Source organism: Urocitellus parryii, chromosome 12 (genome assembly GCF_045843805.1).
Source record: "Urocitellus parryii isolate mUroPar1 chromosome 12, mUroPar1.hap1, whole genome shotgun sequence".
In the NCBI taxonomy this organism is placed as follows: Eukaryota; Metazoa; Chordata; class Mammalia; order Rodentia; family Sciuridae; genus Urocitellus; species Urocitellus parryii.
Window position 1 is genome coordinate 90,033,289 of NC_135542.1, and position 26,823 is coordinate 90,060,111.

At 56.6% G+C, this 26,823-nt stretch overlaps 1 protein-coding gene across 17 annotated transcripts in view; it reads left to right on the forward strand.

Moving 5' to 3' along the window:
• Positions 1 to 26,823, forward strand: part of Dysf (dysferlin) — a 207,897-nt gene that overhangs the window by 87,477 nt on the left and 93,597 nt on the right. For all 17 annotated transcript variants that reach the window (XM_026405156.2, XM_077791802.1, XM_026405158.2 and 14 more), the window contains 13 exons: positions 999 to 1,114; positions 1,580 to 1,696; positions 2,850 to 3,027; positions 3,639 to 3,763; positions 5,577 to 5,683; positions 10,883 to 11,075; positions 13,099 to 13,254; positions 16,559 to 16,690; positions 16,775 to 16,941; positions 17,687 to 17,801; positions 18,073 to 18,178; positions 18,431 to 18,573; positions 20,229 to 20,402. In XM_026405156.2, coding sequence (XP_026260941.1) covers positions 999 to 1,114; positions 1,580 to 1,696; positions 2,850 to 3,027; positions 3,639 to 3,763; positions 5,577 to 5,683; positions 10,883 to 11,075; positions 13,099 to 13,254; positions 16,559 to 16,690; positions 16,775 to 16,941; positions 17,687 to 17,801; positions 18,073 to 18,178; positions 18,431 to 18,573; positions 20,229 to 20,402 — 1,829 coding nt within the window. The remainder of the gene's footprint in view (positions 1 to 998; positions 1,115 to 1,579; positions 1,697 to 2,849; positions 3,028 to 3,638; positions 3,764 to 5,576; positions 5,684 to 10,882; positions 11,076 to 13,098; positions 13,255 to 16,558; positions 16,691 to 16,774; positions 16,942 to 17,686; positions 17,802 to 18,072; positions 18,179 to 18,430; positions 18,574 to 20,228; positions 20,403 to 26,823) is intronic.

Below are 26,823 nucleotides of genomic sequence, written 5' to 3' on the forward strand. Positions count from 1 at the left end.
GCAAAGTGTCTCAGGGACCGGGAGCAAGCCAGAGAGAGTGAAAAACTCTAGAAATGGAGCTCACAGGTAGATCATGATCAAGACCATCAGCACAAATGACTCGCAATGTTCATGTGAGCTTCATTTTCCAAGACCTCCTACTTTGGTTCTCAGAGCCAGAGCCCTGTGTGTGCTGGGGTCTGGAGAGGGAGGGTGTGGAGGGTGCTGCTGGCTGAGGGGTGGGCCTGGCTCCGGCCTGTACTGCCCTCCCTCACTTCCAGGGTTTTACAGTGCACACCTTAGGTCGGCTCCAGGTGCTCTTTTGCTAAGGCCATTTTTATTGTCTTTTCTTGGTCCGTCCTTGTGTGGACAGGGTCATCCCAGATGGTCCTAGCTCTGCTGCCCACCTTTGGCATTCTGGAAATGTCCTCTTCCCCACTTTCTCTGAAAGGGACAGAGGGCTTGCAGGGTTTTTAGAGTCCCAGCCTGAGAAATGGAGCTATGGACGTGAAAGTGACATTAATAAAAGCCTCCAGAAAAGGATGGGGATGATGTGGAGGACAGATTTCCCCTCATTGTTTATTCTCTCCCTAAGGCTCCTCTGACCTGCTCCACTTAAAAATTGTTCATTGTATCGTGTGTGTGTGTGGGGGAGGGGATCCTGGATGGATCAAGGCCATCAGGACACAGGGGCTTGTGTCTGGGGGCTGCACTATGGGGGAGAGACCTCTAGTGGGGCCTTTCACTGGACTCTTGGCTGGCCTCCGCTGGAGCCTGGGGCCACATCTCTTTCCCACTCTGAGAGATGGCTTCTCTGGTCCCAAGGCTCTGGGACCTCCTTTGTGCCTCCCGTGACAGTTAGGTCTAGGGCCATTCTTATTTATATATTTAGGGTGGCTGCATCTGGTGCCTGCAGGGAACCTGAGGGCCAGGGATGGGCTCAGGTCTGAAGGTGGCTGGGTTGAGCCCTAGAAAGCCCCATGGGGCCGGCGCCTCTGATCCCTGCTTCTGTCTTCCAGTGGATGACAATCTGGGCTTCCTCCCCACCTTCGGGCCCTGCTACGTGAACCTCTATGGGAGCCCCAGGGAGTTCACAGGCTTCCCGGACCCGTATGCAGAGCTCAACATGGGCAAGGTGAGCTGCTGGAGCACCCGGTCCCCAGGCCCCTCTGGTGCCCAGGCTGGCCTGTGGGGGTCTTCCAGCCTGGCCTGCAGCATCTAGGCCCCGCCTAGACTCCAGGGTCAGCGGTCATCCCTTCAGAGAATTCTCCTTCTGTCTGGCCTGGTCCTGGCTCCTTCTTCCTGCGTGTCCCTCTCCGCCTGTGCCTCAGGAGCGCTCTGATCTTTTCACTGTCCTGGTCCCTTAGACACTCAGGCCACACCCCTCTCAGGTTTTACCCCCTGGGGTTGGTTGGAGGCTGGCACAGACCATCTGCTCGGTGACTTGGCAGAGTCCCGGAACTCTCTGGGCCATGACATCCTCACCTGCAGTCATGGGTTGGCCCAGGAACCTCCTGGGAGGTGAACTGAGTGCTGGACGGTCCCCCTTTCCTTCTCTTCCTCCCCCCCCCCCATCTTTGTGACCAACCTCCCCTCGCAGGGGGAAGGCGTGGCCTACCGAGGCCGGCTTCTGGTGTCCCTGGAGACCAGGCTGGTGGAGCAGCACAGTGAGCAGAAGGTGGAGGACCTCCCCGCGGACGACATCCTCCGGGTGGAGGTGAGGGGCACTCTGGGAGAAGGGCGGGTCCCTGCTGGGGACAGACAGGGCAAGGTGACCAAGTGGGTGTCATGGCAGAGGGAGGACTCCGTTCTGCCTCATGCTCATCGGGCCTTCACCTCTCTGGGCCTCAGCATCTCAGGTGTCAACTGGGAATCATTCAACACCTACCCTGCGCCCAGGGAGGAATGTTCAGAGGCTTAAAGAAGAAAAATGAAAATATACGGAAAGCCCAGAGCTCAATGAGACGCTGTTCTGTAATAATGATGTAGACATTTGAAGTCGACTAAACAATGACCATGTGTCAGATATCGTGCTAGCGATCCTTCTGATGTCCTCAAGTCTTCCCAGAACCCTGTGAGGTCTCCGTTGTTATTGTCTCCATTTTATAGAGGAGTAAACTGAGGCTCAGATATATCAGAGCAACCAATGGTAGAACTGGGCCCCTGAGTCCTGGCTCTACCACTTACCAGCTGTATCAGTTTTCCTCTCTGTAAGGTGGGCATAATGATGACAAGATTGTGGGAACAAGTGAACTAATGTATGCATGCAAGAAGCACTTGCTCTCAACATTCTCCTAAAACCTGATAGTAGTTTAATCCCTCTTCGCTCAGCCATGAAGAGAATCAAAAAGTCACGTTGGTTCAAGTCACATGTGACTGAGTGCCTACCATGTCCTCAGCCCTGTTCCCAGAGAGGACAGTGAGATTCGCTGCTCCCAAGCCTGTGGCCGAGAGTGCCGCAGAGCTGGCTGGCGTGGTGGGGGGCAGGAGCTCCGGGCAGTGACCTGGTGGTTGAGAGCGTTCAACTCACTGAGTGGCTGGGGTGGTTCCAGGCTGCCCCGAGGGGCACCGCGGGAGCCCTTCCTTGGCTGACGTGGTGATGCCGTTGCTGCTGGTTCGGATTAAGGAGCAGCACGACCTTGGGGGAGCAGATCTGATTGGGGAAATGTGGCCAAACACACAGACCTGGCATGCGTTCCTTCAGTCAGTAACCAAAGCTCGGTGCTGTTTCTGAGTTGGACCGATTTGCCAGTCATCAGTCCAGCCAGGAGTCTCCGGGTGCTGGTCACGGCCAGGGCCTGCCAGACACGTGACTCTCCTTTACCTTGGGCGTCTTCATCGTGACCCTCCTGCCCGCTCTCTGCCCTCAGAAGTACCTCCGGAGGCGCAAGTACTCCCTCTTTGCCGCCTTCTACTCGGCTTCCATGCTGCAGGACGTGGACGACGCCATCCAGTTTGAGGTCAGCATCGGGAACTACGGGAACAAGTTTGACAACACCTGCCTGCCGCTGGCCTCCACCACCCAGTACAGCCGGGCGGTCTTTGACGGTGAGGCTCGAGATTTGGCTCCTGGATGAGACCCGGATCATAGAGCGGGGGCCGCACCCCGAGTCCTGCCTCCTGTGCAAGGCTGCGGGAGGCTCCAGGCACCGGCCCTGGCAGACTGTTTGGGGTGACCCCAGCTCTGCTGCCTGTGCTGCCTCCCGCAGTGCCTCTGCAGGTGGGGCCCCGCTGCCAGAGCCCACAGCCCGACTCCTGAAGTCGCCGTGGTTCATTGATCCTGACCCAACCCGTTCATTACACGCCATTCGGAGTCTGCTGAGCTTGGCTTGGAGACTTGGGAGATGTGGGCTGGGATTTCCCTGCAGGGCCTGCTAACCACCCCTCCGTTTGATGTGCTCAGGAGCCCCAGGGAACCACAGCTGACTCGGGGAGCTCAGGCAGCTGGTTTGGATGTTGGGGAACACAGCTCACACCATGTGTGTCCCAGGGGGTTCTTAGGAGGGAAGGGGGAACCGGCACCTGTCTCCCTCCCACCCTGGGTATCCTTCCCAGTCATGCCAGTTGCAGCCCTGAGTGTCCGGGGGTCTGAGCTCTGCAGAGCTGTGTGCCACCTGCCCTTGGCTTCTGCCCAGTACTCAACCCCCTCTGCCCTCCAGGGTGCCACTACTACTACTTACCCTGGGGCAACGTGAAGCCTGTGGTGGTGCTGTCATCCTACTGGGAGGACATTAGCCACAGAGTGGAGACTCAGAACCAGCTGCTCAGGATCGCTGACCGACTGGTGAGTGGAGGCCTGCCTCAAGCTATGTGCATGGCCCCTGCCCTGCCCTGGGTGTCTGCAGACTTGTCCACCGGCAGTGTGTCTGCGTATGTATGTGTGCGTGTGCGTGCACACACACACACACACACACACACACACACACACACACTACTATGCCCAGTGAATCTCAGGGCATTTTGTCCTCTCTGTGTCCTGCAAAGTTAGGCTTGTGGTCCTGTCCTGCATGCTGGGAGGAGGAGGTCACAACAGTTCTGGGAAGCACCAGTCTGATGTGGGAGAAAACAGAGAAAGAGAGAGGGAGGGGGAGAGACAGACAGACAGACAGGAGAGGGCTGAGAAGGACAGAGCTCAGCGCTGATCCACATCAGATGCCTTTTGACTCAGCACACCCAAGAGCTGGTGCTAGAAACTTCTTGCTAGAAGCCAGAAACTCAAAGTGAACAGAGAGCTGCCCCATCCTCAGGAGACTGGGGTGGTAAAGGAGGGTGAGGGCTCCACAAGCCTCTCACCCTGAAGCTTCAGGGTGGCAGAGGGAGAGGCGTGGGGCTCAGAGGAGAGCTGCCAGGGAGCACCGGGAGGTGTGGCAGGCACTCGAAGGGCCCCTGTCCAGTGGGGGGACAAGGGAAGTGGGAGCTCAGATGGGGTCCCGGGAGGGTGATGAGGCCATGGGAAGGAGACGACCTTCGAGGGGCAGTTGCAGGACCTGGGCTACAAGGCCTTGGTGGCTTCTTGGACTTGGGGAGATGAAGCACCGAGCAGTGACTCTGGTGGCTGGGGAACTGGGAAGCGGGGAGAAGAGCAGCGTACAGGGGTGGGTGGCAGGTTCTGTTCTGGAGGTGAGGAGTGGGGGTTGTCTGCATGTGCTGGGGGCTGTGGGCCTGGTGCTCAGCCAGGAGTTGAGGAGAGTCAATCATCAGGGGACAGAGGTCAAGGGAGGGGAGAAGGGGGTTGGAGAGGTCTGGGCATATCTGTGGATGAGCACAGGTGGAAAGAGGGGCTGGAAGGAGTGCAGGCCAAGGTGAGCGGCCATAGTGCCTATCGCTTCCTTGAGACTGGTGGTTCTAGGGGGAAGGAAGACCAGCAAAGACCAGCAAAGACCAAGAGGAGGAGAATTCAGAGTTGACAGGGAACAAGAAGCGACTGTTCTGATCTGTCATTGTCTGCAGACTTCAAGAGAGCAGGGACTGTGTTTTCTATCTAGTGTCCATCCTTAGGCTGGTGGTGCTGGGCCAAAGTACCCTTCAAGAAGGCTGATGGATGGGGAGGGATGCATGGTGGACTGAGGGACAGTCCTGGGCCTGACGACGTGTTCCAAGAACAATCTCCACCTCCTGGCTTGGGGCTGAACCCAAGAGGTCTGGGGAAGAGCGCCAGGAGGGGGCCAGGTGAAGTTCAGCCAAAGTCCAGGCCATGGGGGTTTGGAGAAGGCCTCCCCGTGATTGGAGGTAGCTGAACTGCTCCTGGGGGTCAGTAGTAGAACCTTCAAAGGAACGAGGTTCCAGGCTCAGAGAGGGCCACTCGCCCACGGGAAGTCAGACCTGGCTGGAAGGTGCTGGGTGAGGAGCAGGCTGCATTCAGATCCATTGACGGCACTGAGAGCACGTGAGCTTCTCGCGTCTGTGTGGGGCTGAAGTTTCCACCTTGGGAATTGTGGGGAACCCGGAAGGTTCTTGGGCCAGGCAGTGCTGGTTGGTTGGGTCTGGGTTCTGCTTTCTCTGTTTAATCCTTTTTGGTTCAGGGCCTGGGAGTTGGGTCCAGTAGATACCTTCCGTTCCATGGTGACACTCCTGACCCTTGCCCGCCTGTTCCACAGGAAGCTGGCCTGGAGCAGGTCCACCTGGCCCTGAAGGCCCAGTGTTCCACTGAGGACATGGACTCCCTGGTGACTCAGCTGATGGATGAGCTCATCGCAGACTGCAGGTAGGGGGTACCTGATGCCCACGGCGCCTGCCTCCCCTGGCTCGGCAGGGCCAGTTCCCCGGGAGTGTTTGTGTGTGGCAGTGAGTGGCTGCCCGTCTCCCAGCCACGCTTGGCCAGCAGTCCGGCCCGTGCTGAGTCCAAAGGTGGCAGAGTCAGCGCGGGGAGTTGAAAAGGTGACATTTAGAGCAGGTCATAAATCTCCGGCAGCAGCAGTGGCAGCTGTGGGCGGGGGCGGCCCTGCTCACCTGAATGGGGAGCATTGTGTCTCGGATCCCCGACCTCTTATTTCCCTGATGGACTCTCCAGGAGGAGCTGGTGGAGGGTGGGGGCGGGGGTGGGGGGACGGGGCCCCTCCTTCCCCCAAGGCCACGTCGGGACCACAGTTTCTGTTTAGCCTTCTATTGACACGACCGATTGTCAACTTCAGGAAGAGGGGGTCTTGGGAGTGATGGAGAACAGAGGTGCCGAGGCCCAGCAGAGGGGACACATCCCAGCATCTGCTGGCTGGGTTTAGGGGAGCCACTCCAAAGGGAGCTTTGAACTTCAACTTACCATGAAGAATAACTAACTTTATAATAAGTTTGTAATATCTAGTAGAGAAAGTGCCAGGAAGTTAGGAAGAACTTAATCACGGTAGCTGTCATTATTGTTCAGAAGAAGAGATGGCTGGAGACCTAGGTCCTGGTCCCTTTAACTAGCTTTGTGACTTTAGGTAGCGCCACTTCTCCAGACCTCAGTTTCTCAGCTGTTAAATGGACTTAATAAGCAGTTGCCCTTCTCCTTTCTGTGGGGTTAAGTGTGAGTATGTGCAAATGTCGCCTGTGCCCCTCCCCCTCTGGGCCTCACTCATCACCCTCCCCCACCTGGCTGTGGAGTCCTGTTGAACGTATTAGAGAACAGCTCCTGTGCGGGGACCCTGGCAACCATGCCGCCTGCCACAGCGCCCCTTCCGGTCCTTTATACCCCATGAGGAAGTGTATCTTTATCAAAGTGTTACCCCAAAGACACTCCCCCTCATGTGGGCGGGTGGAATTCCAGACAGGTCATTCATCCATTCTCCGAAGCTTCTGGAAGCCTGGCAGGCTGAGTGCCAAGCACATTGACAAGGCGCAATGTCAGCCCTCCGGGGGGTGATGGATGCAAACATGAAACATGAAGTGAGCGTGCCGGGGAGGGAGAGCCCGCGCTGTGGCAGCTCCGAGCAGGTGCATCTGATTCCAACAAATCCCGTCCAGGGAAGCTTCCCAGAGCAGGGCTGGCCCGTGTGAACCTGGAGGGGGAGGAGAGGGGACTGCCCAAGCAGAGACTCAGAACCAGGCTGCCTCCAGGGGTGTGAGGGAGAAGCTGATGCCCCACGGGGTGGGCCTGAGGGGCCTGCTGGAGCTCAGGTGGTCGGCGATAGGGGCTGGGATTTGGATGTTCGTTCTGGCTGTAGGATGAGGATGGAGTGGTGGTGGTGGTGACATGTAGGTGCTGGGGGCCCAGGTGAAGGGAGAGTGGACATAAGGCTGTATGGGTGAGTTGTGACAAGGCCACTGAGGTCCTAGGCTGGGATAGGTGGGGCCCGAGGGAAGCAGAGGGCAGCGTGGACACTCTAGGAGGCACTGTGATGACAGCCTCCTGTCGTGCCAGGCACTGTTCTCAGGGTTTTTGCATGTATTAACTAATCATCACAGTAGGAAGCAGAACGATCCCCATCGTACCCATGAGGAAACTGAGTCATGGGGAGGTTGATTAACCTGCCCAGATTCACATGTCATGTATGCGGGGGAGCCCCTTGATGTACTGTTCTATCACGGACAGAATTTGACAGTGGATTGGATATGGAGGCCAAAGAAGGGTCCAGAAAGGACCCCTGCTCTGGGAAGGGCAGCTGTGTGGGTGTTGGGGCCATTCTCTAGGAAGTCAGCAGGCAGAGGGGCGATGAGGTATCAGGACAGGCCGTGTGCAGGGGAGGACATCTGTGAGGAACCTGGCTTGGGGTCTGGGAGGAGGAAGATGAGATGGGCTGGCAGGGCATGCAAGGCATGGTCAGCACAGGGGTGGGCTGCAGCTGTGGGGTGGGCTCACAGGCGGTCCCTGTATCCCACCAGCTCACACCTGCAGAATGTGTCCCATGGCACAGCCTGGGGGCTGGGGGGACAGGGCTAGAGTTTTCCCTGTAGTGCTTCTCCTGACTCAAAAGGGGCAGACCTTGGCAGGTCTACGGTGCCTGGAACATTTGAAACCCAGGTCCTGGACTGCCTGAAGTGCCCTCCTCTGAACTCTGCTCTTTGGAGGATTTGGCTGAAAACACTTCTGCCATATCTGGCCCTTGGAGTTTCTACCCTGGGGGGTAGCAGGGTGGCCAGGTCCTTCCAGGGATATGGGTACCAGCTCAGGAGCTTGGGAGGGGAGCTGGGTTCCCAACCTCCTGGGAATGCACACAAGTGGGTCTCCAGAGGAGGAATTCAGGAGTCAGGACTGATTCCTTCAGGCATCCCCTGATGTTACGGAGCTGCCCCGGGGCCTCAGTGAGAGGCCTTCCTCCTGCTCTGCCACTGAGCACAGACCCAGCTGACAAGCAAGGTATCCAGCTACCTCGTCCCCAAGCCAGGGTGCCAGGGCTGACCACAGGTGCTCACCCATTCTCTCAGCGGCCCTGCCCCCATCTCCAGCATCAGTGCCCCTTGTTCCAGCCCAGGCCCAGCCAGCTCTCTCTCTGGGCTAACGGTGTCCACTTTATACTTTCTGGCCAGCCTTCTCCTCTGACCTCTAGACCCAAGGCCCCAACAGCTGTGCTGTGTCTGTGGCTGTACAGGCCCCGGGCACACTTTATCACCCCACCCCTTGTGTCTTCTTCTGGATTCATCATTCCCAGAACCCATGCTGGGTACGGGGCCAGCTCTGAGTGTCCCCCTTCCTCTCTCCCCCCACTAGTCGTCACTCTGCCTCTCCGCGTCCTTCCTCCTTCCTTTCTTCCCCTCCAGCCTCCTCCCTTATTGTCTTCAGGATGGTGCCATGCCCACCTCCTCGGCAGCCCCGCAGTGGCTCCTACTACATTGTGGCTCCTACTACATTTCGGAGAAAGTCTCAGCCCTCATCCTAGTGAGCACCCCTCTCTGTCCCCACCATCTGCCTCATGGATCCCCGTCCTTTTGCATCTCTGTGCATCCCCTCCCCTCCCACCCATGTTCTCCTTGCCTCTGTGCACAAAGCTCTTCCCACTCCGCTGAGCCTGACTAGCTCCTGTCGCCCTCCAAGGTGCAGGTGGGAACCACTTCTTCCAGGAGGGACTCCTGACTCTATAGGCTGCTCTGTGGGGCTGGAGACCCCTCTCCGGTTTCTCCCCTAGAGAGAGCAGGGCGGGGTCTCCTCTCTGGGTAGCCTTCAGCTCAGCTGAGGCCCAGCAGCACCATTGCTCAGAGTGAAAGGAATGACCCCAAGCCAGTTCATCTCTCAGGCTGCACACTGCCCTCCTGGTGGCTGTTCCCCTACAGTCACCCACTTGGTCCTGCAAGGGCAGGCAGCAAGCAACTTGTGAGGAGCCAGCTCTGGTCTCTTCCTAGCAGATCCCTGCACTCAGGGCCACTCAAGGTTGATTTCCAAGTCAGCCAGAGGTAGCAGGGCGTCTGCCATTGTTTTAAGGCTGGGGTGCAGCACCCCATTGCCTCGACTTGCCCGACTCCCCTTCTTTCTGTACCGCCTGCCTTGGGCTTTCCCAGGGTGGGAGCATCTCCTTAGTGGCGCTCACGGGTCCCGCCTGCTTCTCGGGGGATTTTGGCCAGGCTGGGGCTACCATGAAAATCTCCCTCTGGTGGTCTGGAGCACAGTCCCTCCCAGCTTCCGACCCAGGCTGGGCGCATAAATCACCCCAGTTGGCTTGCGGCTCTCCTACCCTGTCGCCCGCCGCCCCCAGCCCCGCTGCGGGGCCTCACCCGGCCAGCCGGCCCGGGCAGCCCCGTCCGCGGCACCCTCGGGGCAGTAAATATTATATTACTACAGGGTGTGCAGTACGTGACCTGAGACAGGCCCCGGGGCTTAAGTTTCCCCGAGAAGGAGTTCGCCTCCTGCTCCCCCCCCACCCTAAAAATTCAATTAAAAAAAATAACAGGAAAAATGTAGTGCGCCGAGGGCTGCCAGAGTGGTGGATCTGGCGGCGGCGGTGCCGCTGCGCTCCGGCGGTAATTGGTTCTGCATAGCTCCGGGAAATTGGCAGAAAAATAAATCAGCCGGGAGCCGGGAGTCGAGACGCTGCGGGGAGGGGAGTAGGAGGGGGCGCTGCAAGCGAGCGGTGGGAGCAGACCTGGCGGCTTTGACTAATGTCCTGTTGGGGAGTCAAGGGCTCGCCCGGGGGTGGGGTGGGGGCGGGGCACCCCCATGCTCCAGCAGGGACAGGCCAGAGGGGGTCTCCTTGGTGTAGGAGCGCATAGACGCCCCCACCCGATCCAATCCTGCGATCCTGCGTGACCCTTGGTGGTGGAGGGACCTGAGACTTGGAGTGATGTGGAGCAGCCCTAGGAAGGACTTTTAGGGAGCCCCTGCGGGATGTGGGTATATGTATGCGTGCGCATGTCCGAGGTTGAGTTTCAACCTAACTCCACACTTGGGGCTCAGGGCAGTGTTATGAGGGCTGCATGTAGCCCCACCACCTCTCCTAAAACTTCCCCAGGCAGAGCGTCTGGGAGGGGTGTTGTGGGCCGCCCCGGGTGGACACATCTGTATTATTGGTGGCGGGCCTCCCCACAGAGTCTGCAGTGGCTTGTCAGGGGTTCATAAATTTCTTTCTTGGAGAAAGTGTGTGCACAACGCAGAAACGATTTGTTTCAGTGTAGGGCAACTTAGTGTTGGGGCCTCTGCCTAGGAGAATGCAGGGACAGGATGCAGACCCTCTGGGTCCTCTGAGAGCTTGCAGTCATGGGTGGAGAGGGGACACCCAGGCAAAGGCACTCATCAGACTAAGGGTTGAGGGTGAGCCCCAAACAGGTGGCCCCAGAATAAAGGGCTTCAGGCATCGGAGTGGGAGGTAGAGGGCAGACAGGTTTGGGGAAGCTTCCTGGAGGAGCTGAGGGTCACAGAGGGGGCCATTCATGTCGATGAGGCTGGAGAAGGCACTGCGCAGACAGGCCTTCCGTTGTGGGGCTGTGCACGTGTGTACTTGTGTGTACACACATATGTGTGCTTGAACCTGGGGCAGCTTTGGCCTTTTGTCTCTCATAGCCAGCCCCTGAGTGATGTCCATGAGATACCTTCTGCCACCCACCTGGACCAGTACCTGTTCCGACTTCGTACCCGCCACCTGAGCCAAATCACTGAGGCTGCACTGGCCCTGAAGCTTGGTCAAATTGAGCTCTCCGCTGCCCTGGAGCAGGCTGAGGACTGGCTCCTGCGTCTCCGCGTCCTGGCAGAGGAGGTAGTTAACCCTGCAGGGTGCTGCTGCTTTCCTTTGCTGTCCTATTGCCTGGAACATTGGAACTGGGTGTGGGGGGTGGACACTGTCTGGAGCATGATCCAACCTTGGCTCCACTGCTGGGAGGAGACCTTAGGCAGAGGACCCAATCTCTTTGAGACTCAATATTGCCATTTGCAGAAGAAGAGGAGAGGATGCAACAGGATTCTGGGTGTTATGGGACACAGCACAGAGCCAGGTATATAGTAGGTGCTCAATAAATGCCCCCCAACCCACTAAAAGATGGTAGAGACAGTGCTAGGACCAGAATCCATGGTGTCTTGCTCTAGTTCTGGTGCTGGGCCTGCTTCTTCAGGGACCTGACTTCTTCCTGCCAACCAGTACCTGTCTGTACCTGGTTTCCAACCTGCCTCTCACAGGCCCAGTGTTTCCTGCTCTCCTAGATGCCTTTGAGCCCCAGACCTGGGGAGGATGGATTGCTGTAACTCTGAACTTTGTTGTATCTTAGAATTGGCTCCAGTTTATCTTTGGGGCACCCTTTCCCCACATGCATACTCTTCCCCTGGTCTGTGAGGCCAGATGTATCTACTGAGTTCCTGGGCAAGCAGGCAAGCCAGGGGTTTGTTGAGAATGAGAAGGATCTGCTTACAGGTCATGGGCAGACACAGCTGCTGCCCACTCTGACCAGAGCCATGTGGGATCCCCAAGGAGGAGATGGAGGTAGTGAGAAGGGATGTCTCTAGAAGGGCAGGCTGGCAGAGGGCCTTCTGGAGCAGCAGGTTGACAAGGGGAAGTGGGGAAGGCTGTTTAGGAAGGGGTTCTGGGCCCTGGATGCCTCCCTGGGTGGCCAGCCGACACGTGGCCAGTTCCTTGGGGACAGGCTGTGTGTCTCAGCCATTGACCAGCCTGTCACAGTGGTGGGGACCATCCTGAGGTTTGGTCTCTGGCTGCATCTATAATCTTGCCCTAGGCTGATGCTGAACAGAGTACAGATTAGAATATAGCTGGGAGGATTAAGGTCAAATGGGAGCTCTTACTGTAAGGGAGCTGGAGGGAGAGCTCTGCTCAGACTTGTGTATGCATCAGAAGCTCCAGGGTTCCTGACCCCTTCACCCCAGGTCTGGGATGGAGCCTGAGAATTTGTGTTTCTAACAAGATCCTGGGAACTCCTGCTGCTCCTGGGGGACACACTTTGAACCCCTGGCATGGTGGTTGGGAACACATGTCTGGAGGCAGAAAAACCTGAGTTGTCTCCTAACCTTTCTAAGCCCGATTTTTCTCACCTGTCAAATGGGGAAACTCTTCCTGCCACCTGGGCTGTCGCAGGGATTAAGTGAAACAGTGCATGTGACAGGTTAGTGAGTGCCCCAGGAGCATGGACTTTCAGCAACAGACCTGGGTAGAGAGCCAGCCCCATGGCTCACCATCCTTGGAAGCAGATGGACCCTTTCCCAACCAGTGCTTTGTCCAGAGTGTGCAACGGGCAGTTGTCCCTCATGGCTAGAAGCCTCCAGGGCCCAGAGCCTGACCCTTCTGTTCCAAGTTAGTCCTTCTGTTCCAGACCAGGCCTCAAGGGTCCCCTGTTAGAGGGAGGAGTGCCCCCTGGGAAGATGTGCACCTTCTATGGATTTGCTGCTGCCCTCTGGGTTGAGGGAGGGGAGTCTGGTCCCTTAAGTGTAATACTCATCCCCAAGAACATCTGCCCAGTAGATGGGATGTAAGAACTGACGCTCTGGCCCCAGGCAGGAGTGACTCTTCCTGGAAACCTATGTTCTGCTTCTGGTGTGAGCTGGGGGCAGCCTCATGCCCTGTCCTCTGGGGGATGCAAGCCGCTGGAGACTCAGCCAGCCCTGGAGGTCAAGGGGAAGTTCAGGAGTGGGTGGTGTGTGGATGGAGGCTGCTGAGGAGAGGTCTTGCGGCCTCTGAGTTAGAGGTCAGCTCACAGTGCTGTGCCACTGTGAGGTGTGGGCCTGGGCATGTCACTGGTCACTGTCGCTAGCCACGCTGACGGCCACCTTTCCTCCAGCCCCAGAACAGCTTGCCGGACATCATCATCTGGATGCTGCAGGGAGACAAGCGTATAGCCTACCAGCGGGTGCCGGCCCACGAAGTCTTCTTCTCCCGACGCGGGGCCAGCTACTGTGGCAAGAATTGTGGGAAGCTGCAGACCATTTTTCTGAAAGTGAGTTTTCCTCTCTTCAGGTCATGATCGCAGTTCTCAATTCAAAGCTTTCCTCCTACTTCATCCCTTTCCTGTTCCTGTCCTGGACCTGGGGTTCTGGTCCTGGAAGAGAAGGCACTTTGGTCAAAATGACTTTTGTTTTTCCTCTGTCCCTCACAAAGTCCCCAGAATCCATGCTTATGGTCTAGAAGGTGCAAACGGTTGGAGCTGGAATCATGGGCCCCTGGGAATGAATGAGGAGGAGTCTGTGGCCCCAGGCTGTGAGGGCGGGTTGCAGATCTCTGAGGCTGTTCTTGCCCCGTAGGGCAGGTCCCTTGTAGAGAGGGCCTGGCCACCAGCCGTCCACATCCTGGCACAGACCTCGCTGCACACCCTGCACGACTCCCCCCCTCTACTCCAGCGGGAGCCATGCTGGGGTTCAAGTTCTTCACTGCTGGGAAGGTTGGTGTCTGGGGCTTGGGTTGTGCCTGTGACTCAGAACCCTCAGAGGGAGCAAGGACTCCTGCCCTCAGTCTCACCCAGCCTGCCCTCTCCTTCCTTTCCTCCTCTTCTAGCACCCCAGCCTGCTCCCTCCGCATCTTCTCTTGGGGGACCCACCAGCCTTGGTGATAGGGAGGTGACCCAGTGTTTGGGGAGAGGCCACTTACCCTCCTGGGTTAATATGGGGACCCAGGGCCAAGGCTGTTTTGGTCAGGGGACTGTGGCCTGGTGGTCAGAACACAGTGGGAATTCCCCCCTGAGCTGTGGCCCTGCAGGCCCAAGAGGAAGGCCCCTCTGTGAAGCTGCCATTCAGGCTGCCCTGCTAGAGGCTGAATGGCCAGGAAGTAGGCCTACTCTGCCTCTTCCTGTTCCGTCTGCCGTCAGGGCCTACCTACCCAGCCTCAGCTGCCTCCTTTACCCCAGCCTGGTCCAACTTCCCATAGCCCTTTTGCTTCCCCACGTCTCTCCTCCCACCTCATCTCTTTCAGTAAGTCATTGTTGATCAACCTTAGCCTTGAACCTTCTGAGTAGAGCCCTCTGTGCTCTTGACCCCTTCATATACTGGCCAGTCATTCTTATTGCTCCCTAGTATGGGTGGAGATGACAGGCTTTAGCTGGGCAGCGTGTACAATTATTTCTAGGTCTGACTGGTCCTCTGTGTGGCCTTGGGCATGTTGCCTAACCTCTCTGAATTTCCCATTTTCTTCTCACCTATACCATGAGGATAAGGCTGTCAACTTCATAGGTTTTGAGGACTGAATTAGATAACCCAGGCAATGGACCTTGCTGCACCTAGGTGATCAATGGATATTGGTGTCTGCCCTCTTCTTCCCTTTTCCTGTGGTAGAGATCCCATGCTCCACAGGAACCTGGATTAGAGGCCAACCCCTGGGCAGGAATGGGCGTATCTGCATTGGTACTTCAGAGGAGAAGCCAGCTTTGCCAAGAAGGGAGGACTGTGTGTGTGTGTGTGTGTGTGTGTGTGTGTGTGTGTGTGTGTTGGGCAGGGGACTACCCACAGTCTGCTCAGATGTTACCTGGGGCATGTTCCTCGTGTGATCCTAACCTCTAGGTCTGACCAAGAATCTCCCTCCTAAGCCAGTTCTCTGCTCATGGGGCAGAAAGGAGAGGAAATGGAGGAGTGGCCCCATTTGGGGGGCTGGCCAGGGAAGGCTGTGTGCTGAGAGTTGAGGTGTGGACACAGAGGCACACCTGGGGGCCTCCCTGGGACAGATTGAGTTCTGGCTCTGACCTCTTGGCCCTGTAGCCACAGCCAAATGCAAACTGAAAATTTTCCCTGATTCTAAGCAAGGAAAAAAAAAAAAGAAAGATACAGAATTGTTTCTCGAAGTCTTCCCCACTGAGTTTATGAGGCCCGCCAGTAGCTCCTGAGCAAGCTCTACAAAAATGTTGGCAGGCAGCAGAGACCAAGAAAACATTGGTGTTTCTTAACTTAAACCAAAGTTGGAAAAAATGAGCACCAGCAGAGAGGGAGAGGAGCCCCAAACTAGACATTTCTTTATTTGCTGTTGCTATTTTGGGTCGGGCAGGCTGGCCCTGTCTGGGGGAGGGCAAGGGAGAGAGCTGGGGGTGGGTGGGGGAGGGGGGCCAGGCATTCCTACCATCTCCCTGGGGCTGGTGGTTTGGAGGGGAAAAGGCAGCTAACCACCCCCGGGACAGGACAGCTGAAGCCATCAGCTGTGGGGAGGTTTCCAGGGGGTGACACGTATGATCAGGGGCTCCTTCAGGCTTCACCAGGATGAACCAGAAGCAGAGGGTCTGGGATGTGTGAGATGGTGGCTGCCCAGGCCTGGCCAGCACCACTTCCTGTGCTGTACTGACTCCCGCTAGGGGTCCAGCCCTCCCCACCAGCTGGGGACCTTGGCCTTGGCTTTCTACTCTTGGTCTGAACCCCCGGTGCTTCCTGTTCCTCCCTCTTGACTCCCTGTCCTAGAGGACATACTCTTCTGAGCTCGTGCACATGGGGCCTAGGTACTTCATGGGTCACCTCCTGTATGGGGACCGTGTGTTATTTATTCGAAGAGTGAGAGACTTCTGTTTCTCACTCCATATCTCACTCTGGGCTTTAGTCAAATGGTGAAGTGATCATAGAAAATGTTTATTTTTTTTTTTTTAGGTTGGGTTATTGCGGTTATTCAATTTTGGCAGAGTGTCTGAAGGTTTCGGGATTAAAAGCACTTGAAGACCCGTAAATAGTGGTTAACATGCTGATAAGCATTTGAAAATGTAGGGATATTAGATGGTACACTAACGTCTGGCTAAAATTCGAAATACGGAGAACGAAATGAAATGGCCTTAATTTCTTCCTCTTCCAGGCCTGTGTCATCATTGTGTTTCCTTTAAAGACAAATTCTAGGACGGTTCTGTCTCAGAGGGTAGCCACATCTGGCTCTTTAAATTTAAATTAATTAAATCAAATAATTCAATCCCTCAGTCACACCAGCCACAGTTCAAGTGCTCATTAGCCACATGGGACTTGTGGCTACCCTATTGGACAGTGCAGAGGGAAACTATTTTCCACTGTAGCAGAAGATTCCATGAGACAGTGCTATTCTGAAGAGAATGGGATTGAGGGAAATGGAACTGTGAGAGAAGGGGAAGATGAAGGACCCTGGCAGGGGAGAGAGTTCTTATCCATTCCAGTCCAATTCCCTGAAGTTCTAAGTTGTCCCATAGGCATTGGTCAACATTGAGGGGCTATTGAGCTGGTATGTCCAAACCTGGAGCACCCCAGTCCCCACCCCAGTTGGGACATCCTGTTCCTGAAAGGGAATGTGAGTTTCTATCCTTCTCTGTTGCCTAGTATCCAATGGAGAAGGTACCTGGGGCCCGGATGCCTGTGCAGATACGAGTCAAGCTCTGGTTCGGGCTTTCTGTGGATGAGAAGGAGTTCAACCAGTTTGCCGAGGGCAAGCTGTCTGTCTTTGCAGAAACTGTGAGTGCCCACCAGCTGGCCCCCGCCTCCCCCTGAACCTGCGGGACCTGCCGCAGCCCAATGGACTCCTCTTTCTCCCTCCAGTATGAGAACCAGACCAAGCTGGCCCTGGTGGGGAACTGGGGCACCACGGGCCTCACCTACCCCAAGTTTTCCGATGTCAGGGGCAAGATCAAGTTACCCAAAGACAGCTTCCGCCCCTCTGCTGGCTGGGCCTGGGCTGGAGATTGGTTCGTGTGTCCAGAAAAGACGTGAGTTGTGGGCAGGGTAATCTTGTGAGGGTGGGCTGCCCACCAGCCACCGTCCCCTCTGCCCCAGCCCTTTCTCTCAGAGTCCCCAGCTCTGTCAACTCCTCTGCCTCCTGCTACACTGGTCACTAGAACTGGGGCTCTCCCAGGACTTGGGCTCCCTATACAGTGTTCCTTCTGGAAGCTCTCTAACACTGACAAGTCCCCGTTTGACTTGGCCATGTCCTCCATGACACCAGGGACAAGCTCTTTCTGCTCCTCATGGAATAATTCTTGGGTTGCAGGCAGCTCACCTGTTCCCCCAGTGGTCCCTCCCAGATCGACATCATCTTTCTCCATCCACGTTGCCATCTCTGCCTCTTCCCCTGTCTCTCTTCCCGTTTGGTTGATGTTTGGGAATTTTTTTAAAAAAAATAAATTATATAATCTAAAGTCAAGCACTCGGATCTTAAGTGTGCAGTTAGATAACACCTTATATCTCTAGGACTCTCTGTTGTGCTTCACTCCCCACCCAGCTTTTGGTGCCTTTGACTGGCCCCCTGTCTCTTTTTTTATCTTGGGTGATATATTCTTTTCGCCATGCACGAGGTGTCCCTGGGTCTTTTTTTGCTCTGGTCTCTCACACCCTCCCCTCTGTCTGTCTTGGAGTGAGGCTGATGTGCAGCTTGGCCAAGGCAGGGTGCTCTCCTGGAGGTGATGGGTGGATGGGGGCCTCTGCAGCAGCGGTTCTGATGGGCCTCCCCCGTAGCTTGCTCCATGATGCTGATGCTGGTCACCTGAGCTTCGTGGAGGAGGTGTTTGAGAACCAGACCCGGCTCCCCGGGGGCCAGTGGATCTACATGAGTGACAACTACACTGATGTGGTAAGGGGGTGGACCCACTGTCCAGGACTCTAGGGAAAGCTGCCCCACCTGCCCCTTGAGCCCCAGGAGGGGCCTATGGCTCAGAGAAGGCTGGGGCAACTTCTGCCCTGCTCCTACCTGCTGAGTCTCCACGTTCTGGGTTCTAGAAGAATAGGAGTCCTGAGTCACACGGGTCTCGGGGGCTCTGCCATTCTGTCTGGGGCTTCTTTTCTGGGCCCCTGCTGAAGTCTGTCTGATTTTCTCACATTTGCCTTTCCTGATTTGTCCCTAGAATGGAGAGAAGGTGCTTCCGAAGGATGACATTGAGTGCCCACTGGGGTGGAAGTGGGAAGATGAGGAATGGTCCACGGACCTCAACCGGGCTGTCGATGAACAAGGTGGGTCACCTGTACAGCCTGGTGAGCCCCCCACATCCTGGTGAGCTTCAGGTGTGCTGATGAGGACTGCTGAGTGCCACAGCCCCTTGGCCTGGAGCACTGGCTTTCATTGTAGTCCAGCCCCTCTTCAAGTGACAAATTAGGACCAAGCGTCACAGGCTGCTTGAGTCTGTGAGCATGCCCCAGTTGAAGAGATGGCCTCAGAAGAGATGGGGAGTTATTGGGCAATGGGTGACTGGTGTCCTCCCCCAGGCTGGGAGTACAGCATCACTATCCCTCCGGATCGAAAGCCGAGGCACTGGGTCCCTGCCGAGAAGATGTACTACACGCACCGACGGCGGCGCTGGGTCCGCCTGCGCAGGAGGGACCTCAGCCAGATGGAAGCACTGAACAGGGTGAGCTGGTGGGGGGTGGGGACTGGGAGAGGTGCTCCTGGTTGCAGGAGGTTGGGGTACAGGTGCAGACACCTGTGCGCACACAGATACGTGCAGGTGTGCATGTGACATGCATCGGCACTTGGGACTCATTGGAGCTGCTCACAGATCACACCCAGCACACTCAGTGATCACATCCAGCACATGTACAGATGACTCCTAGTACCTAGGTTTGCAGATCCCACAGACACAGCATATCCACGTGGCACGCCTACCACAGGGGTTCACATACAGGGTTCTCCTGCAGCCCCAGCAGGTGCAGAGCTACCCCAGGAGTAGGCCCGGCTTCCTAGAAGCAGAATCCATGACATAGCTTTGGCTCCAGGCCCTAAAGACTGTGTTCTCAGGAGGGAGAGGGGAAAGGATGTGCCTTGGGGAGGGGCCCACTTTGGACCACAGAATCCTCCTCACCTGGCAGGCAAGGGGGCTGGGTTGGCATCTTCCTAGCTGTCTGTCATTGGCTGAAGGCTGCTGGGGCATGCTGGGATATAGACCTCCCCAGCATGGTGGCTCTAAGCAGGTTCTAAGCAGGGCAGCTGCAGGGAACTTGGAACCACCTGACATGATTGCAGGGTGCGAGCATGGGGGCTGGTGAAGGGATAAGGATGGGCTCCGTCAGCATGTACCCAAGGACGGGACCCCACCCCACAGGACATAGACAGGGCCAGAGTGCACACGTATGAGCACACATGACACATGCCCTTGCTCCAGAGTCACACAGATGCCCAAGTTCCGCATGGCCTCAGTGCCTGCCTCCCCTGGACCCTCCTGGTTCCCTCCTTCCTTCCCAAGTGCACTTTTGAATTTTGGCCCAAGAATCAGGCTTCCACCAGTCTAAGTGTAGCCTTTGGCAGGACCCAGGTTCCTTCCTCTCTTTTGAGCTCAGAATCTAAAGAGGAATGTCTCTGGGTCGGAGAAGAAGGAGCGTTTGGTAATTAGCTGTTGCTGCTGCTGGGAGCCAGGCACACAGTGCTCTCCCTGACGGGCTGGTTGTCAGAGGTGGGGCCTGGCCAGGTCCCTTAGCCTTGCCTCCTTCCTGATCTCCAGGACTGGCCTTTGTCTCTGCTTGTGGCTCTAGATAGCCTCAGGCTGCTTTCTCCCAGGAGCTGAGGCGAGAGGCGTCCAGATTTCCTCTGGGGCTGGGAGAGGGGCCTCTTGGAACAAGTGCAGGGGGTCTCCACAGCTCGCCTGGATCCCACCTCCTGGGGAAACAGGATCTTTGTTTTGCCTCTGAACTGCAGGCCCACTTCTATTTTTATAAGCTGGGAATATGAAGAAGAAAAAGGAAATGACAAGAAACCCCTGGATTTATGCAACCCTCCCCTAATTCAAGTCAGCGAGCATCCCCAGAGCCAGGGTTTCCACCACTGCTGCATCACCTTCCCCTCCTGCGGGCTCTCCTGGCAGCCACGGAGCCTCCTCTCCCCTCCTGATGTTCTCACCTAGAGGTCTTGTTGCTCCAGATGCTTCTCAAAGCCCCCCTCCTCCAGGCAGCCCTCCCAGGTTTTCCTACCTGGTCTGCGCTGCTGTGGGAGTCGGTGGAGAGGCACAGCTGGGTCCTGGACGCCCCGCAGGCCTAGCAACTGGCCTCTGAGCCACCCTGTTCTCCCGTGCAGCACAGGCAGGCAGAAGCGGAGGGCGAGGGCTGGGAGTATGCCTCTCTCTTTGGCTGGAAGTTCCACCTTGAGTATCGCAAGACGGATGCTTTTCGCCGCCGTCGCTGGCGCCGCCGCATGGAGCCACTGGAGAAGACGGGGCCTGCGGCTGTGTTTGCCCTCGAGGGTGCTCTGGTAGGTGGGGCTGCACCTGTCTGGGGTCTGGCTTGCTTTCCCAGGGCTTTCCAGGGGCTGATGGGGGAGGGACATGGGGGTCCCCAGGTTAGTTTATTTTTTTGGATGTGACATGGGCCAGTCACCCTGTCTGGGTGTTGTCCTAAAATAAAATAGCATCTTTCTGCTTCTTTGAGTCGTAAGTAGTCGAGAGGGAGGGGCCATCGCTTCTGATCACTGACCGGCAGGACTGGAGCCAAGGGACCCTGATCTTCTTAAAGAGGCTGGTTGGCATGGAGGTGGGAAGCCCAAGACACTGTAGTAGCTAGAGATGTCGGGTGACCCTGGGATGCCCTGGGTTGTCCTGAGACAGGGATTCTGCTCACAGGCTTCTCAGGTACATGGGGAGAGATGAACTTTAGCACCTGAGCCCGTGGAGTGCAGTTCTGCCACCAGTGGCACTGGAATCAGTTCAAGATTACCCAGAGTCTGGGTGATGGACTCCCCCAAAGAGATGAGCAGACGCATCCTGGAGAGTCTGAGTGGGGACCCTCAGGCCAGTGATATATAGCTTGTGCCCTGCAGATTCCCAGGGGTGGAAGTGAGTGGCCTGATGGTGGTGCCCCCTCTGAAATCGAGTTGTGAGCATGTGACCCCCATGGGGGCTCTGGCTGGGACCCCGGAGAGCAGGTCTCACAGCTGCACTGGCTGATGGGACAGGAAGCCATCCATGGGAAGCCAGCCACATGTGCCTGGGTATGTCTAATGGACACCAAGGACATAGCCATGGTGTGGCCTAGTCTCCAGGGCTGAGAGGCTACAGGGGGTGAGCCCCGGATCTGATGGGAGTTGAAGCCAGCAGTGGCCATGAGGGAGTGAGCAGAGGTCTGCCACTCTCAGGCCTTGATGGTGAGCCAGGCCCAGCCATGGGAAGAGGAGCAGAAACCCTCCACTGGTCAGATCATGTCTGAGAAGCCGTGGGCTCCAGAGGAAGCCTGCTCTCTAGTTCCTGGGCCAAGTCTTGGGGAAGTTGAGGGGAGACAGCAGAGCCTGGGCTCTCTGGCTGCTGAACTGGTCCTCAGGCCAGCTCAGGAGCAAGGTAGGAGGGAGCAGGGCTGCTGTTTGGTGACCCCTTTTGTCCTGAGTCAGAAAGGGCTTGGCCCAGGACTGGGCAGGGCCTGGCATAGTCACGTGACTCCAACTGAGCGTGGTGGGAAAAGACCTCCAGGAAGTCCTGAGTGTCGGTCAGGCGGGGTCTGGTTCGGCCAGGCAGACACCGTGAGTAACCAGGACTTGCTTCCATCAAAGGGAGACTCAACTCATTTGGGCTAAAGAGACAAGGGGGGTTATGGGCTCTCTTAGCCGGGAAGCACCCAGAAGGTAGGCAAGGCGTCAAGGTGGCAGGAGATCCAGGTTCGCATGGTGTCCCCAGGACTCGCACCTGCCTTGGCCTCGTCTCATATTGGCTGTCTCCCTGGTGGCAAAGATGATGCTGGTGACCAGAGGCTGACCTCCTCCTGACAGCCCACGAAGCCCTGCTCCATCAGCTAGTACAGCCCACCTCCCCGCTGGAGACCCCCGAGGGCTGCTTTCTCAAAAGTGCTAGTAAAAGTCTCCAAGTGACTGGCTCCACCTGGTCATGTACCTGAGCCAGGCCCTGCTCCTGGGGGAATGGAGGGTTCTGATTGGCCATCCGGGTCCGTGGCCCTGCTCTGTGATGGACAGTACCTCTGCCAGGAGAGAGGAGCTTCTGAAAACAGAGCTGGGCAAAGAGCTCAGAGGGCAGCAGCTGAGTGCTCCTCAGTGGGCTGCGGGGAGCCACTGTGGGGGGTGGGGCAGCGGTGCGCTCTGGTCAGAACTGAACTTTGGGAGCGCCAGTCCTGGTGGAGAGGGAGCATGCCCATCGGGGCCGTCAGGAGTTTTGGGCAGAGGGAGATGGAGTGGTAGGAGGGGAAGAATGAAAGGGTAGATGGAGGGGCACCCCTGGTGGGCCTGGGGCTACAGTGAGTTCTCGGCTGGCCCTGACACACACACGTGTAGTGCTGTATGAATACAGATCTGGCGGCTGCCTGCCAGGTGGCCTGAGGCAGGGAGGTGGGAGTGTGGGGGCTGAGCATCAGCTGGGAAGGGATGGGGCCAGGAAGGGAGGGGGGGTGCAAGGCCAGAGGTGCCCCGAGACTCACGGATGAGAGTGTGGATGGGTGCTGGGGCAGGTCGGACCTGGAGGAGGAAGGTGAGGAAGGCTGGGGACCCGCTGCCAAGCTTTCGTGGCTCAATGACTGGGAGAATGGGGGAGCCTTTCCCAGAAACGGAGAAAGCAACTCTTTTATTCATTATGTGGGAGAAAATGTCACCGGGCATCATGGCAATCAAGTGTCAAGTCGACAAAGGGGAGGTGATGGATTACAATTCAAATGTGACCTGGCTGTGGCTGTGATATGCAGGAGAAGCCAGAGGCCGCCAAGTCCTCTGAGTCCTGGGAGAATGGGGGCTGCAGCAGAGAACAGAGGGAGCCAGTGGTTTGGGAGGGTGCATCCCACATACCTGGAGTGGGAAGACCACAGAGTTTTGGAAAGTCCTAGGTGTGTCCAGCATTTGGACAGAGACACAGGCCCATTTGACAATAACTGTCTAGACCATACTCTGAGTGAGCTGAGCCCCTATCAGCCCCAACACACATCCTCCCTTCCCCCACGAACACACTCCTCTCTCCCAGTCACCTTTACACACTTCCTGCCACAACAAGGGCTAGTCTGGGCTCTTTCCTTGAGCCCCACTGTCCTTGCCCTGGACATACTGATGCCCCAGCGAGTGACTGGGTCTAAAGCCCATCTCACATCTTGGGACAGATGGTCCCAAGATTTTCTGGTGCCAGGACCCTGCTGCCTTACCTGAGTGCTGGTCCTTGCTCACAGTCTCAATGCCATTTTGTGTGTGTATGTGTGTGGGTGGGTACTGGAGGTTGAACTCAGAGGCACTGGACCACTGAGCCACATCCCCAACCCTATTTTGTATTTTATTTAGAGACAGGGCCTGTCTCACTTTTGCTGAGACTGGCTTTGAACTTGAGATCCTCTTGCCTCCGCCTCCCGAGCTGCTGGGATTACAGGTGTGCGCCACTGTGCCCATCTCCAGCGTCTCTTGATGTGCTGGTGAAAGCTTGGTGAGATGGGCAGCGCTTCTGAGTGTGCAGGTGTGCTCTGAATTCTGCTTCCTCTGCCCACAGGCTGTGGACAGGTCACTCATGCGTTTAGGGAGTCTGTTACCTCACTCATGAAAGGAACTGCACCCTAGGGTCATGGTCAGGGTTAACAGGGACGCCTGTAGAGAAGTTCTCCTCTGACTTGAACAAAGGAGCCAGTCAGGGGATCTTGTTAAAATGCAGACTCTGATTCAGTGTCCAGGCAGGTCCCCAGAGTCTCACTTCACAGAGAGAGGCAGGGCCTGTTCACACCTGGCTGAAGGTATGTGGCCAGCATCTTGGATAGGGAGGCAGGACCAGATGACCTGTTCTCCCTATTCCTTGATAGGACAGAAATGATATTCTAATGCTCCTCCGATCTGGCCCCTGGGGAGGGCCTGTGTGATTAAGACAAGAAATGATCACAGTGAGCTCCAGGGAGGAGCTGTGGGGAGGATGCGTGCTTCCGGGGTGACTGACTGACTGATGAGGGGCGGCTTCCTGGCGGAGGAGACTGGAGGCAGACTTTGAAGGAGCCAGGGAAGGACAGTGGGAGGGGGGCTGATAGCCTTCCTGGTACCTTGATGTCTGGGCCCAAGGACAGGCTTGAGGATGCCCACGGCCTTCCACTACCCCTCCCCTGGCCTGTGTGTCCACCGGAGGGCTGGGCCTGGCTGGCTAGCCCCCTTCTGGAAGACGTCTGCTTGGAAGGGAGGCCCTGTCTGCTCATTAGCACGGGCAGCCTTTCCCTGAAACCTTCGGCAGGGGCCAAGCCTGGCTCCCTCCGCGGAGCGGGAGGCCCTGGCTCCGTCTGCTAATCGTCTGCTGTCTCCATCCCGAGCATTATTTTATTTTCGTATTATTCTTTTTCCAGCTAATATCCTGGCATTCCCAAAGACACCGGGTTTCATAATCTTCCTGGCGTTCCCAGGAGTTGGGAAGCGGAGCACAAAGCCGCTATTATAGCGCGTTCCATCCAGCCTCCCTCTCCTTGCCCCACACCCCTTGCTGCCGCCGCAGCCACCACCGCCGGCTCCCACCCAGTCACCCCCTCCTGACGCCACCGGCCTCTCTGGGAACTCTGGTGACGGCTGCTGGGATGAGCTCACGGAATCTGTCCTGTCGCCCTTGCCCTGGGCCTGCCCTCCATGCGCAAGGGGTTTTTCCAAGCCCTTCATCTGCTCAGCCCCGAGGGTTTCCTCAGGAGGCAGGAGGGGAGGAGGTGGACCGGCAACGTGTGCTCAGAGCCTTGGAGCTTTTCAGAGCTGGGAGGAACTTTCATGATTCTGAGGATGTCCTCAAACAGACTCCTGAGCTGCAGGAGCCTTTTGAAATCGGATGCAAAGTTATGCACGTGTGTGTGCGCGTACAAGCGCGCAATCTTCGAGTGCGTCGCAATCTGCGTGTGTATGGTTTGCATGTGCGGGTATGTAATGGCTAAATTGTGGTGTAAGGTCCTGGGTTTTATCCACCTCATTAGGGGATCCAGGACCCCAAAGGGGATAGAATCACTAAAATCTGTTTAATCACGTGCCAAAACCTAAAGTGAGACAATCTGTATTATCTCATTTTATCCTTATGGTGACCCTAGAAGGCTGGACTCTATTATTAGTCCCATTTTACAGTCAAGGAGACTGAGGCTCTAGTTGGGCACTGCCTACTGCAGTAGCCACTAGTCACATGTGGCTATTTAAACAGACATCTAAAGTAATCTAAAGAGAATTCAGTTCCGAGTGAGACCAGCCACATCTTGAGTGCTCAGTGGCTGCACAAGCTGGCACAGGATGGTACATCATTGCAGAAAGTTCTACTGGACAGTGCGACTCTAGAACAGCTCTGAGATCTAAATGTCAGCACAGAAGAAACTGAGTCCTGAGAAGTGGGAGCATGGGTCAGTATTAGAAGCAAGGTCAGTCAGCCGGCTCTTCTGTCTCCTCTCCTCAGATGTCTCCTGACCATTGGCCAGATGGGTAGTTTCACCCCCTTTTTATAAGTCACTTTTGTAAGAGCAAATGTTCGTCCTCACCCATCAAAGGCCCTTCAGGGTGGGACATGGCAGCTGAGCAGCTGGCTGTGGCCCTTGGCCGAATCCCCACCCCACCTTATAGCCAGGAGGCTTGGTTTCCCTGGGGCAGTTGGGCAGCTAGAGAAGCATCTCCCCTCCACCCAGGGTAGCACCCACCTCCAAAGCCTGCAGTTGTTGGTAGAGGCCTGAGTTCTGCCCTGAAGTAGAGAGGACCCAGAAAGACAGGTGTCCCGAGCCTGGGCCACAGGCATGGAAGGGCAGTTGGGAGTTGAAAGTTCTGGGGAGGGGATCATGGAGAAGCAGGTTCCAGAATGGAGTGATTGGAGATCAGAGCTGGCTGACAAGGAGGCCAGCTGTGGGTGGGCGGTGGGGTGTGTGGGAGTGTCTGCCTGCCACCTGGATGGAGCCAGTCCTCAGGCACCGTTCCCAGAGCTGGAGCCCTGAGCCAGGGCAGTGCCCCGGAGGTGTTAGTTAACCCAGGCCTGCAGCAGGGGCTGGGGCTCGGCTGTTGGAAGGCAACTCTGTGCAGCCCAGGTTTCTTGTTCCTGTCCCCTACCTGACATTGTGCTGGAACGGGGGTGCTTGATGGCTCTCCTCTCCTCCCTGTCTCCCTGGCTCTCTTCCAGAGAAAGAAATGTGGGCAAGTGCTCTAAATGCATGCACTCCGGGTCTATCTTGCCTAGATTGGGATGCTAAACTCTGGAGGACCCAATTGCCAGACAGAATGGCAGCCATATTTTGTTGGGCAGAGGTGTCAGGTGCCTCCCTGTATACACAAGGGTCTGGCTTCGTGATTTCTAGGGGACTGTATAATTTATTGTCCGGTGTGGAACACTATTAATGATCATGCTGGCTAAACAGGCATGAGTGGGACCGTTCCAGGCAAAGTGGGACATACAGTTGTCCTAATTACCGAGGCACGCTGGCCGGGGATAAAACCTGCCAGAGAGCTCTTTGCACCCTGCACATGTGGAGATGTGGAAACCCTGGAGGGACACACACCACATGCCCTCACCAGCCCACACGTGGCACTGTGGATTCTCCAGGTTTCCTCATTCCACTCCCACATCCCCAGGGGCCAGCCAGTAGTTTTGCAAGGAGTTTAGCATCTGCTTCCAAGCTCTGGCTCCAGCTGTAAATGAAATGGGGTTGCACCCTCGCCTGCTATTCTACTTAAGGTTGCAATCAGCCCTGATTAGGAAGGGAGTTCTGCTCGTTCCTCTGTTCCATTCCCT